Genomic DNA, 17,207 nt, shown 5'->3' on the forward strand with positions numbered 1-17,207 from the left:
TTAGAAATACCAGCAATCGGTAGAAACTAAAGATGTTGTGTAAAACCATCCGGTGAACAAGTTCTCTGCTTGATTGCGGTTCACAAACATAATTAAGTCTGATATCAAACTAACATATTTTAGCAGACCATATCTAATAGGTCAAGTTGCATACTTGGTTTTTGCACCTGCCGTCCGAGAAACACACGCCTACTTGATCTTCTTCTTAGGCCTCAGCTGTAATTAAAAGAAAAGAAATCCGTGAGTCTTGCGTGGAATCGACTACCATCAAAAAGAAAATCTTATAAACATGTTATTGTCATCTCTGCGGATGTTTTTTTTTTCAGAAGAAATAGATTTACCTTCTTTGTGATGACTCTATTAATTAAGAGAAACATTTTTGAATGACTAATAGAAATTTTTCTAAACACATCTACTTCTATCTAATTTCTAAGCATTTATATATATGAACTAAAAAAACAAAATGAAAAAAATTGCAAAAAATGCAGTAGATGTGTTAAAAAAGTAGATACATGCAAATTTTAACTCTGTTAAGAGGGTCTTAACTGTTGTCATGAAAACTAATCAAACCAAACACTGCAAAGATATCAAGTATCCGAGTTCACAGATTGGTTACCTGGTTGCTGTGACCACACTTCTTTTTGCGGCAATTAACGGCCCTTGGGTGCAATCTCGCATAACATCTAGATAGAAATACAAGGATGGTTAGTAAATTGCACAACGAACGAGGTAGACGATGGACTCATAATATCAAAGCGACCATTGGATGGTCTTAAAATAAGTAAATTGAATCTTGACTTTAGCTGACTGTCTCTTGTTGTTCAAGGATTCTCCATATGCAACCATTATATTATGTTCAAGGATTCTCCATATGCAACCATTATAAATACAAGGCCATGTGTGCGACACAAAAAACAATACTACAGAAAAGCAACAACTTCTATTTGGTTTAATAATATGAAGTACACAATGTTAGCTAATCGATAAAGAAAAAAATCAAACCAGCTCAAGTGCAAAGCATAAGATATTGAAGCATTAATGTTATTCAGTAAAATTAGCTCCGTATTGATAGTAACATGAGAAGAATCAATAGGTGCAATGCGAAGAGAGCATCACGGTTCTGTGCGGCGTTGAAAGGAAAGATCGGCATGGAAATAAAAGATCATTGCAGACAAAATATGCCTATCATAACAGTTTAATATATGGCATCCAGGAAAAAAAAAAGTCTTACATGCTATATGAATAAAAATAAAGTGCTTAGCACATAAAATTTTGTTAATATCACATTACCAAAACTTACAAAACTTCACGCCTGACACCGCCAAAGTCATACTTGATACTATGTAGAAAAACTTATACAAACGGCACTATCTTCAAATGGGTTACCAGTTTCAATTGTTCATAAGACATATGGTTGAAGCCTAGAATTGGAATATAAAGCTTTTATCCCTCAACCTTTCCTTGCAAGTTTAAACAAGTCATGGCACCTGACATGTGATGCTTAATCGTGTTTTTTATCTGGCAAAAAGGATGTGCATCAAGAGAACCTAAGCCAACAAGCTGATGAATAGGCCACAACATCACAAAGAAATTTATGATCAGCAACAGAGAGAACAATAAGAAACCATATGTTTAAGTTATCACCAGTAGACAATCGAAAGGTTTGCCTTCGTTTATCAGCTACAATAGATGAGAAAAATGAGTGGTGATGGCTACATCATAAAGAAATGGTTACCAGCAAACGATAAGATTCATAAGGATTCTAAAACATCACAGTAATAGCAATTTATCCAAACGTAAAACAGAACCAAGAAATTCCAAACAGGAACATGAGTTGGTAAAGAGGTCGGAAGGCTACTTACTTCCTGCAGATCATCTTTTCCTGGTTATATTTCCTGGCGAGAGCCATCAGAGAAGGCTCGATGATGCCGCCCCTCAACCTCAACACCAGATGAAGCGTCGACTCTGCACCGTTGCAGAGAACACCACAATCCTAGTCAAAACTTCATCAGGGATCCAAAGTAAGGAGAAAGAGATATATCCACCTTTCTGGATGTTGTAGTCGGCGAGGGTCCGTCCGTCCTCGAGCTGCTTCCCAGCAAAGATCAGTCGCTGCTGGTCCGGCGGAATCCCTACATTTTTCAGCAAAATCGTAAAGGTAACATACGCAGAGCAAGAACACGGGATCTGATCGAACGAGAACCAAGTAACGAGGGGTAGAGTACCTTCCTTGTCCTGGATCTTGGCCTTCACATTGTCGATGGTGTCGCTGCTCTCGACCTCGAGGGTGATGGTCTTCCCCGAAAGGGTTTTCACGAAGATCTGCATCCTTCTCGTCTCTCCTCCTTCCCCCGTGAAGGAAACCCTCGCACCACATCCACGCCGAACTCTTATAGGACCATTCAACTAGGGTTTCTCTTCCCTAGTTTTTAAGTGACGAAAGTACCCTCATACGTCGGATCTATTTGCCCGTTTACCCGGTTACGGCATGCGGAGTTCGGATCCGGTGTTGGTTGGGTCGAACCCAACGATTGTTAGCTCTTAGTTGGGCCGGACCAGCACGTTTTTGGGCCACGTATATAACAGCCCATGTGAGTTAGTATTAGCAGATTAAAGATATTGTATCGGTGCTCGAACAATGTCTTTATTCTACCTGTAAATGTGAATGCTTTATGGTTTGGAGTTCATCATGCAGATTAGGTGATTACCAGAAGCCCTTCCTGCCGCTTGGAGCTGCACCACCACCTCCCACTTACTTCACACAGCTCACCCTCTCCACCAATGTCTCGCTGGCTGCCAGCTTTTCTTTGACTATATAACCACCACCGTCGCAGACAAGCTCGTCACAGCCGAATCCATCTCCTACAAGCTTCATCCATCACTCACCAGCCTGATCCAAGATGAACACCAGCGAAGCCACCGCGATAGCAAACGAGGGGTCCGATGCCAGCAGAAAAGCTCCTCTTGCTGCTCCTGCCCGCTTCCCTTTCTTTCTCAGGAATACCGGTGCTGACGGGGGATGGCAGAGAGGCGTCGCCCTGTTCGAGTTCATCCTGAGGCTTTGCGGCATCGCTGCTACCCTCGTCGCCGCCATAACGATGGGAACCACCAACGAGACCCTCCCTTTCTTCACTGAGTTCTTTCAGTTCCACGCCAACTTCGCCGATCTGCCCGCACTCACGTCAGTAATGGTGGCTACATGCGTAGTAAGCACAGAAATCGTGACTGCAATAACCAATGTTTTCGTTCGTTGTTGTCGCAGGTTCTTCGTGGTGGCGAATGCGATCGCGGCAGGTTACCTCGTCCTCTCCCTCCCCTTCTCCCTCGCCATCATGGTCCGGCCACGAGCAATCGGTCCCCGGCTTCTGCTATTCATCTGTGACACAGTAGGCTATTACTACCGATCGTCTTCGAGCTACGTAGAGTCAGTGTCAGCTTCTGTTCATCTCAGACATGTCTCCGAATGCAGGTAATGCTTGCTCTGACGACAGCAGCAGCCTCCGCGGCGGCGGCCATCGTGTACCTGGCTCACAACGGCGACGCCAAGGCCAACTGGATCGCCATCTGCCTGCGCTTCGATGGCTTCTGCCAGCGCATCAGCGGAGCCGTCGTGGCGTCCTTCATAGCGGTCGTCTTCTTCTTCGTCTTGGTGGTCATGTCCGCCCTTGTCATGCGGAAGCATTAGCGAGCGACGCCGTCGCTCTCTTTCTGGTGTGTGCGCAGGTCTCAAGTCCTTTGCTTTCTCCTCTCCGTCGTGTTCTGTGATGCCAAAGTTCGAACGTGTTGCGTTGTGTTGTTCTGCGATTTGATACTTACACGACGATTCCATGATATTAATTTATCTTCAAGACTTCTTTCCACTCAAATAGATCATTTTCTTTATAATATAAAGAAGGGGATTAAACCATATAAGAGAGAAATTGGGTTGAATAATGAAGCCGGATGTGACTGAGCATATATATATATATATATATATATATATATATATATATATATATATGCCACATTTCTGTATTATTAATTGACTTCCAATTATATAATAATCTTAGATATCTTCAATTATAAATTATATATATATATAATTGATATATTTAAACTAATTCTTAGTGAAGTATATATATCATAGTCATCGAGAGAACATCGAGAGAACAAAGAGTATTAGCAATTATTGTGAGAATTTAGAAATCCCAACCTAAATTGGATATATAAGACGGTCTATGGATAGATGAACTTTACTCATATGGACATCTAATGGACCCAAAATTTTTTTACAAATTGAACCTAAATCTCAATGATATTGTATGATGTATTAAAATATAATGATGTACCGTAAAGAATTTCATCATAAATAATGGGACGTAATTTTGATAGAAGATAAAATAAAAAAAATCATTTAAGATGATAATATGTTAACAAGACATATATTTTTATCGTCTTTCAAGTCAAACAGGGCGATATGACCAATCCAATATGGGTTGAGCCTAAAGTGGATGCAAGTCACCTCTAACCCAAGGAACAAGCTCATGAGGTGTCAAGCTCCTCCCAAAGAAATGAGGTGGAGCCCTTGATCTGTCGAACTCTCCCGAGCTATTGTGTTATCTTGAGCTGTGATGATTCTATGAGCTAGCAAGGTCTTTCAATTCCAAAGAGCTCCTTGGGTTCTTGTGGAAGACTAAGTTGTTGGATTTTCTGGATTAGGTTCTCCGATGCTTAGGCTAGTAGAGCTCCAAGACGGAGTATCATGAGAGTTTAGAGAGATAAAGAGAGAAAGAAACCTAATATTGATAGTCGATGCTTCCTAATCGATTTTAGTTAGAAAATATATGATTTGAAAAATAGTTCATTTTATCTTTACTATTCTGCTGATGTCAATTTCCAAATAAATTTTGCCCTTATCAATGTTGTAGTGAGAAAATTAAATTAAATATAACATATGCTAAGATGCATAAATACTTTGTAAGAATCAAACAAAAACTAATATTAAATAATAATATATTAAATTTATAATGTATATTTTTCGATTTCATTCAGAAAATTTTTATTTGTTATGGGGCACACCATCGTCAGATTAACCATCGTCAGATTAAAAAGTTATAGTGATGTCGATATGTAAGAAAAACTAAATACGATTTTTTATTTCTTCGTATACTTCACAAAAGGAGTGAGGATATAGGTTAGAATTTTCAATTAGGCTCGTTAAGACTAAAGTTACTGAAAATTTAATCCTTTCTGAATTTGATCAAAACTCAATCGATCGAATCTAAATTCAATCGAGTAGTCAAAATATAATCATGATTAAGTCTGATCAAAATATTTAATTAAAATAAAATTAATTAATTGATTTTATAATTAAGGATATAAGTAATAATAATAAATTTTAAAGGGTAAAATTATAATTTTATCTTAGGATATATAATGAAAATAGTTAATTTATAAAGGCATAACTATTAAAGTTGAATTTAAAGACATAGATTAGATTTTTATAATTTTTAAGGGGTAAAAGTATTATTTTCTTTAAAAACCCTAATTTTGTTTCATAGTCGTCGTCACGCCCACTTGCACGGGTCAACGATGCAATGATCATCTGTCGCTTGCGTTCCTTTATCGCTCACCACCCATCACCTATGGTGGGGGCAACTGTCCTCACACGATCGACTGGTGACCTCATCGGTCACCTCACGGATGGGATGCCCCTGTCATTAATCGATCACCTCGCTATAGTATGCGACTATGCTCATGCATCATATTGTGCAATCGTTGGGAACCATGACCTTCAGCATCCAATTAATGTCGGTCATGACCAGCAAGTGTTGTTCTAGTGGTGCTTCTGCAACCGTCGTTGATAGTGATGTTGTTATAGTCATCGTAGTCACCATAAGCAATGGCCACTACAACCGCCATAAGGCTTGCACCCCATAGTGTTTGCACTAGGTATACAATCGCTACTCATGATTGGGCTAATGACCACCGAGGGTCGTTGCCCTTAATAATTTTGTTATTGACAATAAGTTATCGATAGTGGTCCATCAATTAAAGCACGAGAAACTTCACATCGCCCAGAAGCATGCGAGATAACGGATTGGATAGAAAAGTAAATCGATAATATAGATGAATCATTTATACATCATAAATAAAAATCGAATAATACTTTTTTTTACAAATGAACAGTACTAATAAATAGATCTAAAGTATTGATTTCAGTTATGATACCAATTATAAGCATTAACATCATCCTTATGTTTCTGTTATATGAAATTTTTTTATGCTAAATTATGAAATAAAAAAATAATACATCAAATTTATGATGTGTATCTTTCGATACTATTTAAAAATTTATATCTGATATGTGGGCACGTTGTGGGATCCAAATGTTATAACTATGCCGATTTACAACGAAAACTAGATTTGTCTTCTCCTCTATTCTTATATTTCACGAAATTACTATGAAAAATAGATTATAAATAAATGAGAGATAAGATAATATCTGTAATCTCTCATTGACTGGTTCAAGTATCTCGTCCCCTTGTATATGTATATTCGTGCATTGTGTATATAGTTTCTAAGAGATCTTATCTATTTATATACAAGACTAAACGGTTTATATTAAGTAATTAGGAGAATCTTTTCCATCAATATCATAATCATATCATAATTAAAAAAATATTAATCAATAATCATAATTAAAATTTAATTATACCCAAAACATATATATATATATATATTCACAGATTATTAAATGAAATATGGTGGGGGAACTCCTAAAATAATTGGTTTTTGTGTAAGTTAAAAATGGCATTATATTATAGTTCATTGCATAGAAAAGGTCATCTTACCTTGCAAAAAAAGACAAAAAAGACCACTTCTATGTCAACGGTGATCACATGATACCACATGCATTCTCATGCCTACGCACAGTGAAATAAAGTGGAGACGGGACAAAACTATTGGTTTTTGTGTAGGTTGAATACGGCACCACAGTTATTAATCCCAGATGAGATCAGAGAAGACGACAGTAGAAAGAAAGATAAGGATGCACTCGTCTTCTAGAGGATATGAGTCAGAATGAGGAAAAATCTCTCTTGTTGGTACAAATGTTGATATCATCTACTCAGCAGTCACCATTGTTAGTATCGTTTGTCGTTGAATTGGCTTCACGGAACGCATAGTATGGGAATCTCATCATAGCAGATGCTCAGTTGGTCTTAGATCTTGTAGTATAAGATAACGACTACCGAACCATTCCACACAACTAGTTTGTCGCATCGATCGCCATGGCAACCTGCTCAGATCTGCCTGCCGACGCAAAGAAGTAAGCTTCATAGTTTCTTTTCTTGTTATTCGTGAGGGAGGTGAGGGTTTAAACCGGTTCTACTGCTAGAACGGTGGATCTGAAGGTGCTTGCTACTGGTGCAGATTGGAAGGTAAGGTTGCCCTCATCACCGGTGGAGCCAGCGGCATCGGCGAGTGCACCGCCAAGCTCTTCTGCCGTCACGGAGCCAAGGTCGTCGTCGCCGACGTCCAGGACGAGCTCGGTACCGCAGTCTGCAGCGGTCTCGGCCCGGCCGCCTCCTTCATCCACTGCGACGTCACCAGCGAAGACGACGTAAGCGCCGCGGTCGACCACGCCGTCGCAAAGTTCGGCCGACTTGACATCATGTTCAACAACGCCGGTAATGCACCCGCCGCTGCTCTTGTCGTCGAGTCATTCGGCACGCAGGTATATATACTGATGATGAGAGCGCAGGCATCACCGGCGCCGCCTGCCATAACATCCTCCAGTGCGAGAAGTCCGACTTCGAGCGGGTGGTGGGCGTCAACCTGGTGGGGCCGTTCCTGGGGACGAAGCACGCGGCTCGCGTCATGATCCCGGCGCGCAAGGGGAGCATCATCACCACCTCGAGCCTGGCGGGGGTCATCGGCGCCGCCGCCTCGCACGCGTACACCTGCTCCAAGCACGCGGTGGTGGGGCTGACGAAGAACGCGGCGGCGGAGCTGGGCCAGTTCGGCGTCCGGGTGAACTGCGTGTCGCCTGCGGCGGCGGCGACGCCGCTGGCGATGAGATACGTGGGGCTCGAGGGCGAAGCCTTCGACATGGCCATGACCGCCGTCGCCAACCTCAAAGGGGTGAGCCTGGGGACGGAGGACGTGGCCGATGCGGTGCTCTACTTGGCGAGCGACGACTCCAAGTACGTCAGTGGGCACAACCTTGTGCTCGATGGAGGATGCTCGGTGGCCTATCCTTCCTTCAATCTCTTTAAACGGGAGGAATCTCTTTAGACGGGAGGAATCTTCACACGATGGCCTCCTCTTGTGTGCTGCTGTTGGAGAGTCTTTAGCTCCATTGTGTGCTGTTTAGGACTCCATCAATAATGGGAACATTGCTCGATGTGTCGGTATCCTTTCCGTTGTGTGCTGTTTAGGACTCCCATCAATAATGAGAACATTGCTCGATGTGTTGCTATCCCTTTAGCTTTTAGCTTTTAGCTTTTAGCCTGTGTGTGTTGATAGTTTGGGCCTTAGGCGCAATCCATCAAAGCCCATATAGAGGGTAGAAATGGGCTGCACGATTAGTCAACTTCACACCTCTACTTGCAAATGGTTAATTTTAGGAGATTACTTTTTATTATTATTCATAAGCTATATTAAGAACTTTAAATATTCATGACTTATCCCTTTATAAATAGATATATATGTCCTTAATTTATAATTTAATTTTTTTTTTCTTCTTCTTTTTCTCTTCCTCCTCCTCCTCTTAATTGTCGAAGGTGGCATAAAATAATGAAAAAAGAAAGATGATGAAATTAGATAAACTAAAAATCAAGAGAAGGTGAGAAATAAATTTTGATATTTGTTATAATAATTTAATATTTTTAAGGTGATATACATTCCATAATATCTCGAAAGATATCATATGTATTGTATTAACAAAAAAAAAAGTCATATTCCAAACCTTTTCAAATTGTCTACTAAAGTGCATGGATAGTGGAGAGAATGGATGACAATAGGGTGTGCAAGCGAAGGCTATGGGGAAGAAAAAAATAATAAAATTAAAATTAAAAAGTGTTATAAATAATAATTTATTATTTTATTAAAATTTTAAGATATTATGAATATTAAGAATTAGATTCTAAATAAATAGGTTCCTCATTTAATAATCATGGGCTGCCATTTTATTCATTTAAATAAATTTTAGTGGGGTCATACATATCTATCCTTTCAAAAGTTGGAATATATATATATATATATATATATATATATATATATATATATATATATATATATATATATATATATATATATATATATATATACAGAGAGAGAGAGAGAGAGAGAGAGAGTTTATGAACATTTAGTCTCCAGATCAACAAGGATGTGCCGAATTAATTACTCTAACGAAACTGAAAGGCCTTTCAAGTGCTCTGATTGCATTAGAATACATAACAAATCAACAGAGTTCCTTTGTAGAAGTTGGGCTAAGAAGTAGAAATGCAGCAGCATCATAGGATGTTAGCCATCGCTTAATCCATGCTTTGGGTGAGCGAAAACGATGTTTGTGTCATTGCATTACAGTTCATGTCTTGCTGGCACCTGCTGGTGATGTATTTAGCTTCTTCAGAGATTTCACCAGCAGCTTTCCATCCATCATCAATTGCTGTGTTATTTGTGGGCAGACACCGGCTTGAATGCAATTAAACCAGCTGCTGTGAGCTTTCATTCTCACTGAATGGATTGGCTAAATGTTACTCTTAATACCATGTCAGAGTGAGTTGGCAGCAGGAAGCAATGTTTCTGAAGCAACACAGCACCCATTGTTTATGCCGTCCTGTTAGCTTCTTCCTTGTCCGTCAGACGCTTGTAGTAAGAGCTGCTCATCTCCATTAATGTCTCAACTCATTCATGTGATCCCATCATCTTCCTTGGAGTCACTACCAGAGTGTATCTTCGGCTCGAGGATATCAGCATGCAGTGAAGTTGGCGCCATTTAGGTTTTCTCAGTGAGTGATGCTGCTGTCTTCCATCTACTTCTACTTCGAGGATGCTGTGATGGTAGATTGAGTATTGAGAGTCATATATTAGGGTGGAAGAGGATCCACTACTTCTACTTCCAGCTGCTTAATCTTCCTGTCCTCGAAGCAATGGACATGGTGGATGCAGGTAAGAGAGAGAGAGAGAGTGTGTGTGTGTGGGATTGGAATGTGGTGACATGAGCATTACAAGGATGTGCACATCAGCTCGGACCCTCACATCAAGCAAACCTTCAATGAATATAAATGACTGCGTTGTGGGAGTACAAGTTGAATTGGCAACAGAGCACACAAAGATTCTCTATCTTCCCTCCTGAGCTGACTTAAATCTTAGGAAAATGACTTCTCTAGCAGCAAGTGGCAGCCAAGGACCCATTGGTTAGTCACACACCACTCTCATGTCATCTCACCTCTTCTCCCTCAGTACTGTGTCATCAGAAATGTTTTCCATGCAAACACTATCCGCACATATTCTCAAGCTTTCGAGGCTCCAACAGGTGAAGCTAATCAAGGAAATCCATACATATATATTTCGACATGGACGCACTCACGCTCCCCATGTAAATGTCGAAGAAACCATGATACGTCGTCAAAGTTGACCATCGATAACACCTGATTTGGTTTCTCTCAGGTTGTCGTTCGACATGCATTCAATAACTAGGAAGCCAAAACTCTCCCACTTAGCCTGAGAGTAAATGAAGGCTTTACGCACTTCCTATATGTTCCTTGTAGTTAAGCAAACAGTCAATTAAGTTCTAGAGAGGAGTCAACGTTGACTTCTGAGCACATACAAATCACTACGTGCCAATGTAGAAGTCACACAGGAGAGAAAACTCATGAGTCGTCCATGGCGCCTTCTGTTGACACAGGTGAGATCCACACTGAGACTTGATGCTCTTGTCATGCTTGGAGATCTGAGCCAGGCTTGCCCGTATCTTCCATTAATTGGACGTAAAGTCCATTTACTGAAAAGTAGCATCCATTTAAGACCCATTTACTAAGCTAACCAGTGTTTCATTTACTCCTATTTACTTGATAGCTACGAATCCTTGGAGTTATTGGTACAATAAATCCCACTGAAGGGAATTAATTAATATGGCAATCCAGATATGGAGAAAAATACATTATCTTTTCAAGCAGCAAAAGAAGTGTCATGAAATGAACGGGTCCAGACGCTTTACATCTCTCTTCCAATTACAAGTCACAACCCCAAGGTGTTTACATTGCATGATATCGATCCATGTTCACCATCTACTGGTCATGTTGCATGCTGTGAGCTTGCTAACATGTTCTACTTAAAGAAGTGATGCATAACCTTTTACTTGTGTACTGCAATCTCACAGCCTTCCCCCGCAATGGCCATATCTACTGCATACAATTTAGAGAGAGAGAGAGAGAGAGAGAGAGAGAGAGAGAGAGAGAGAGAGAGAGAGAGAGAGAGAGAGAGAGAGGAACAGCAACCAAAGTAAAGTATCGGTTGTTGTATTTAAGAACCCATCAGCCTCCTTTCGAATCTCTTCTTATATAAATGGCATGGGTGCACCGCCACCGGTGCACTCATCGTCATCCTTGGCAGTGCGGCCACACATCGGAGACACTTTGATCTACCCTAAGACGTATCCGTCGATCGATGCTTAAGTAAGCTGGACTCGAGGTATGCATTCCCTCATATGTCTTCGGATACTTCTGTATCGTGCAGGAGCTAGGCTATAACATCTGCAGCGGTTAACTCCAGAGATGAGCCGCAACAATGGGAAGAGCCCAGAGAACCTGAAGCCGACGAGGTTGAGAGGAGGTCCATCGACGAGGCCGGCGGCGGCGCACGACGACGAAGAGGAGTCCCCCAAGAGGTCCTCGTCTTCTTCGTCGTCGTCAAGGTCGCCGCCGAGTTCATGCGTCTCGTCCGAGGGTGAGCAGAAGCCGTCCAACAGTCCCGAGGCGCCGCCGATGGTGCTCGCCGGGTGCCCCCGGTGCCTCATGTACGTCATGCTCTCGGAGGAGGATCCCAAGTGCCCCAAGTGCAACAGCACCGTGCTCCTCGACTTCCACCATGGTAACAAACCCACCACCACCAACAGCAAGACCAGCAAGAAGAGCTGAAGCCTAAAGACGACGCTGCTTATATTCTCATTATTCCTAATGGTTCTCTCTTCCTGCATGTTATTTAAGACGATGCGCATTATTCGATCAAAGCTAATATGCATGGTAGTTTCTCTCTCTTGATTCCTCTACTGTTACCTAACTGGGGACATGCATGCATGTTGGCAGCAGAGGTCACACCATTTCTCCAAGCATACATCTTCTCCATCTGATTGCCAAGTTAAGAGGGAGAAAACACGTAAGCATAAGACAAACTCGTAGATGCAACATTTTCCTCTCTTGTATTCTCGATCTTCAACCTTCCTCTTCTGCTAGAGTAACACATAGACAAGAGGATGGTTATCATTAATGAAGATGGATGCAAAATATCTTGGTTTTCCGAAGATCAAGTAGGTGAAGCAGAGTGACAAATCTCACAGTCACACTCAAAGTAAGATCTAAACATACTGCACGCTAAAGATAAGTATTTCAGCAAACTTACAACATGCTACCTATTAGAGCACACCATAGAAAAATATTTAGGCAAACTTAAAACATGATTTTGTAGGTCGAGTAACAATGAGATTTTGTTTTATGACAATGGATTAGAAAGATGGACAACGAATAATATAATTGAATAATAAAGGCATAATTACATGGATAGAATGAAGATATCGTCCATTATTTCATAAAAAAATAACTATAGTCTCACAAAAAACTTAATTCATTAATTATCTTCTTATTGATGTATTATAATATTCTGACCCATTTTAAAGCTATAGATACAAAAATAAAAAAGAAAAATTACATTCATATCAAATCAAATATGTAATATCTTCCCTCTAGAGATAGTGATTGATCCGAAAAATAATCTTCCTCTCTTGATAATATTCAATAAAAACAAATATGATTTATTCTATCTTTTCTTTATTTACTTTTTTTTTCCTTCGTTGAGTAGATATTGACATGTAACAATTTATTACATATGAAAAATATCCCCAAGCTAATTAATAAAGTTTATTTAAATAAAACATACCCTAAATCGGTTTCGCATCATTTTCTTTTTCTTGCTACCTAAGACTTGATTGCATATTAACCTTATGCACGTGTTTATCACAAACAAATTTACTTCCATTTTGTAATGGAGTCTGATGCTACTCTAGTCTATAGTCAGCGATGAACTCGGCTTTTGCAGGTCAGTAGATGGTTGGTCTCCATGAATTAGGTTTTCATGAAGGGGTTCTGCTTGATGAACTTGATAATGCCATAGAAATTGGTCTTTGTCTGCTGCCTTCTAAAGTCACAGGAGAAAAAGACACTGTTGGAATCAGGATTAGCATCAGCCATGAGTGACTATGAGTTCATGAAGTCCTCATTCATACAATCCGATCGAACATTCGATGCAATCCATTTCTCTTGCATCTCTTTGATCAAAAGTTCAACCTGCCATATTGATCAAACTCAGCTCAACCTGACACGAATCGGACAAAGGAAGCACAAGAAAAGATTCACACCCCATTGTTTTCGGATATCATTTTATTCGTCGAAAAAGAATCGAATACATAGTTGCATAAACATTTTTTTAAAAAAATAAATCAACATAGAAAAAGCAATTTTCTCAATTCTTGACTAACTAATATCACTAATTATCATTAATCTGGTTCTATCTTCCATTGGTTGAACACAAACTCCACGGATCGACACATCGAACTACTCCAAATATGATAATAGATCAAATTCCCCTTCCATTGGTAAATGAGGTGAACAACAAGTAGAAACATGGATCTCAGTAAACTTCTAAACAATCGAATCCTTTGCTGGACCACAAGGATATGTTGCAAGGTGATTGACTTCTAATTAACCCAAAAACAGTAGATAACATTCCATGACAATGATCATAAAAGCATGATAATACAAACAGCTACAACTGTATAAAAAGCTATATTTGGTCCCTTGATTGCCTTTGGCTGTATGGTTCTTGCAGGAGCTACTGATGACTATGATGCTACAATAAAGGCTGAGAGATTGACCTTCCTAGTGTTGGTGGAAGGACAATCATACACCTTGAAATCCGGCTAATAGTCAAGAGAGCATAAGTTTGAAACAAAGCATGTGTAGAGTTGGTCCACATAACATCGACCTTTAAGCTATCATTAGGTGGTATGTCTCAGAGGAGATGGTCGGAGCATTTGAATTATTGGCTCTCTGTGCTTGGTAAAGTCAATCCTCGTAGGAAAGAGTTGATGTCTTTCATTGACTTTTCACAATTAACTTATTGGTGGCAAATATTAACTCAAATTTATTTGAGTCAATTGTTGGAATTTTTTTTAAGGTATTTTCTTTTTCATATTTCTCAATAGACGATCTCTATTTTAGTTTATAGGATAAGTCGATCTAATCTCTAATATGTAAGATTTACACTATAGTTATAATATTTTTGATACCTCCGTTAAGACAATATAAATCTATTCAAAAATAATATAGCTAAACCAAATAGAGTCAAAACCCATTGGTTCATATAAAAATTAAGGATTTTTTATTGGTTTAGTAACAAAATCAATTAAATATAATGATTTTTATGTCAATTATAATATTTTTGAATAGATTTAGTAAATATATTCAAAATTATAATAATTGAGCATTATATTGGTAACAGAATGAGGATATCATTTGAAAAATATGAAAAGGTATTCGTCGAAAAAAAAAATCAAAATAATTTTTTTTTCAAGAATATTCCTCTCAATTTACTTGCCATGTTTGTGAACCAAACAATAGACAGTGGGGCCTAAACTTGGATATGTTGTGGACATGAGATCTGTATTGTAATTGTCCGATATATGATGATGGAGGAGACAAGGATATAACTCTTGTTTCACCCTTTGAGATGTTAAGCAGACTTGGGCAAAGGTCTTGAGATAGATTACAGTGACTCACTTTGCCCACCTAGAGAGAGAGAGAGAGAGAGAGTATAGGCTAAACAAGAACACGTTTGACTTAGCTGAATTGACATGAACTTATTTGCACTTGATATAAAGATCGCACAGGCTCATGAGAAGACAAATGCTTCAGACTGTGAATGCTTCAGCAGTTGCTTCCAGTCACTAAAACAACTTGCAGATGGTTAGAACCCTAAGATTAGGTACTTCTCCATAGCCAAAAGCTTCATTCTCCCATCTTCATTGCCTACTTCAGATTTGATCATCTCCTGCAGACGAGTCGGATGGTTAATTGCCTGTATGTTTGTGAGGAAGTACGACAATGAAGTAAGTTGGGGTAGAGAAGATGGATCGAAGGAACAAGACACCATATCTAAGTGCTCAAGCAGGTCCTCATATCCCTTGTTTTCTATTTAGACCAAAATATCTTCAGTCTTTAAATAAAATAATTTGATCACTTATGTTATTAAAAAATTGATAATTAGTTATCATAAAGTTTTCAAAAAATAAAAAAATAACTTCAATATTATTAATATCTTTTTTTAAATAATTAGTGAATTTGTTTTGATAAAATATCCAATATTTTATACACAGAACATTCTTTTTGTAATAGTGATTGTCGATCTTAAACAAAAAAAAAAGAAAAAAAAAAAAGAAAGAAAATAATGATTGTCAATCTTCTTATAATCCATACACTTTCATAGTCTATATGGGATGACATGCATCCATTTGATAGATGTGTATATGCTGTAGCATTTTGTTCTTTGTTGGGCAGAACTATCAATTCTGGTACTCCCAGTCTGGTCTCACGTCTCGACCACGGTCAAAACTTGTAATCCCAACACAGGCAGCGAGCCGAGCTACCAGTCATCACCCAATGAAAGAATCGTAATGCACCCACCCGAAGCATGACTAGATGGAAGAACCCAATACATGGCAAGATGACAGATTGCTGGCTTGAAATTGCACCTTCTCAGGATGCAAACAAACAAGAAGCGCTCATCACAGCACCAGAGAAAGCTCCCATTCGAAAGCAGCCACTGTGCCATGAATCCCTTGAATCATCCAACCAGTATTTATTGCTCACATGCCTGATGATCCTATAGATCGATCTCTCTCCATTCCAGCTTCCCTTCATGCTTTAAATCCACCCTCCCTTCCTGTCAAGCCAGCCACATGTGTGGATCCTTAGCCTTTCACCCCTCACATCGGACTGTCATCCATTCTCCTGCTGCTCCTGCTCAGAGAAGGGAGATCGGGACATGGGCAGGAAACTAGGGTTTACCTATCTGTTCTCTAGAATGAGGGACGCAAAGCACGCCTCTTCTTCTGTACGTTCCGATCCTCCCCTTCCATGGACTTCTTGCCGGCACCCAAGAACCCGCTCCTTCAGGGAAGAGGACGGAGACGCAGAGCACGACGGCATGAACGCTTGCTCCTTCGACCTGACCGTGTCATGCAGCGAGAGCATCTCCACGGCGTGGGAGGACCCCAGCAGCGACGCCGCGGAGGCGGTCATTTGTGGGCTGAGGTCGGACCGGCTATTCTTCGAGCCGGGAGGCGCGACGAGATCGATAGTGGCGGAAGAGGAAGAGGCCGACGCCGACAGCATCCCCTTCGAGGGGAGCATCGCCATGGCAGTGGACTCGGAAGACCCCTACCGGGACTTCAAGCAGTCGATGGAGGAGATGGTGATGGCTCACAGCGTGAAGGTCGACTGGGCGTGGCTTGAGGAGATGCTGACCTGGTACCTGAGGGTCAATGGAAAGAAGACTCATGAGATCATAGTAGGGGCCTTCTTGGACTTGCTTTTAAGCCTCGCGCCATCTCCTTTCTCTTCTTCCTGTTCGTCCTGCACCTTTGGGATCGAGGAGGAGGAGAGCGTGTAAGGTGACATACCTTGTTCGTGTTACAGTCACTGTGTACCCGTAGCCAACCAACGAAGGTACGCATGAACACGAGTTGCCAATAGCAAGGCCATGGGTGCTGCCGTTTTTGTCTTGGTAAAAGGGAAATGTGAATTCCTTTGTTGCCAATACCACACGAAGCACCAATTCCTTTGTTGCTTCATGGTGATTCCTGTACTTTATAGTTCATGTGCTTCCAGTACAAGATTGACGATTCCAGGAATCAAAATATTGTGATGCTGGGAATGTTGAGAAGCATA

The 17,207-nt window shown here is 40.3% G+C and overlaps 4 protein-coding genes across 4 annotated transcripts; 3 read left to right on the forward strand and 1 right to left on the reverse strand.

Moving 5' to 3' along the window:
- Nucleotides 1–2,385, reverse strand: LOC103993566 (ubiquitin-ribosomal protein eL40 fusion protein). Its single transcript, XM_009413672.3, has 5 exons — nt 2,226–2,385; nt 2,046–2,132; nt 1,863–1,965; nt 617–683; nt 1–216 (listed from the first exon to the last, which is right to left on the reverse strand). The coding sequence occupies exons 1-5, from the start codon at nt 2,326–2,328 to the stop codon at nt 190–192; spliced, it is 387 nt and encodes a 128-aa protein (XP_009411947.2). The 5' UTR covers nt 2,329–2,385; the 3' UTR covers nt 1–189.
- A 469-nt stretch (nt 2,386–2,854) lies between these two features.
- Nucleotides 2,855–3,748, forward strand: LOC135618304 (casparian strip membrane protein 2-like). Its single transcript, XM_065119183.1, has 3 exons — nt 2,855–3,181; nt 3,263–3,386; nt 3,470–3,748. The coding sequence occupies exons 1-3, from the start codon at nt 2,901–2,903 to the stop codon at nt 3,683–3,685; spliced, it is 621 nt and encodes a 206-aa protein (XP_064975255.1). The 5' UTR covers nt 2,855–2,900; the 3' UTR covers nt 3,686–3,748.
- Nucleotides 3,749–7,106: 3,358 nt separating this feature from the next.
- LOC103993564 (momilactone A synthase) lies at nt 7,107–8,464 on the forward strand. The gene is made up of 3 exons (XM_009413669.3): nt 7,107–7,309; nt 7,414–7,670; nt 7,745–8,464. Exons 1-3 carry the CDS (start codon nt 7,272–7,274, stop codon nt 8,275–8,277), a joined length of 828 nt encoding a protein of 275 aa, XP_009411944.2. The 5' UTR covers nt 7,107–7,271; the 3' UTR covers nt 8,278–8,464.
- Nucleotides 8,465–15,760: 7,296 nt separating this feature from the next.
- On the forward strand, nt 15,761–17,197 carry LOC103994293 (transcription repressor OFP15-like). Its single transcript, XM_009414621.3, has one exon. The coding sequence runs from the start codon at nt 16,303–16,305 to the stop codon at nt 16,927–16,929; it is 627 nt and encodes a 208-aa protein (XP_009412896.2). The 5' UTR covers nt 15,761–16,302; the 3' UTR covers nt 16,930–17,197.
- The last annotated feature ends 10 nt before the right edge of the window (nt 17,198–17,207 follow it).

The sequence above is a fragment of the Musa acuminata genome, chromosome BXJ2-8 (genome assembly GCF_036884655.1).
Source record: "Musa acuminata AAA Group cultivar baxijiao chromosome BXJ2-8, Cavendish_Baxijiao_AAA, whole genome shotgun sequence".
Taxonomy (NCBI): Eukaryota; Viridiplantae; Streptophyta; class Magnoliopsida; order Zingiberales; family Musaceae; genus Musa; species Musa acuminata.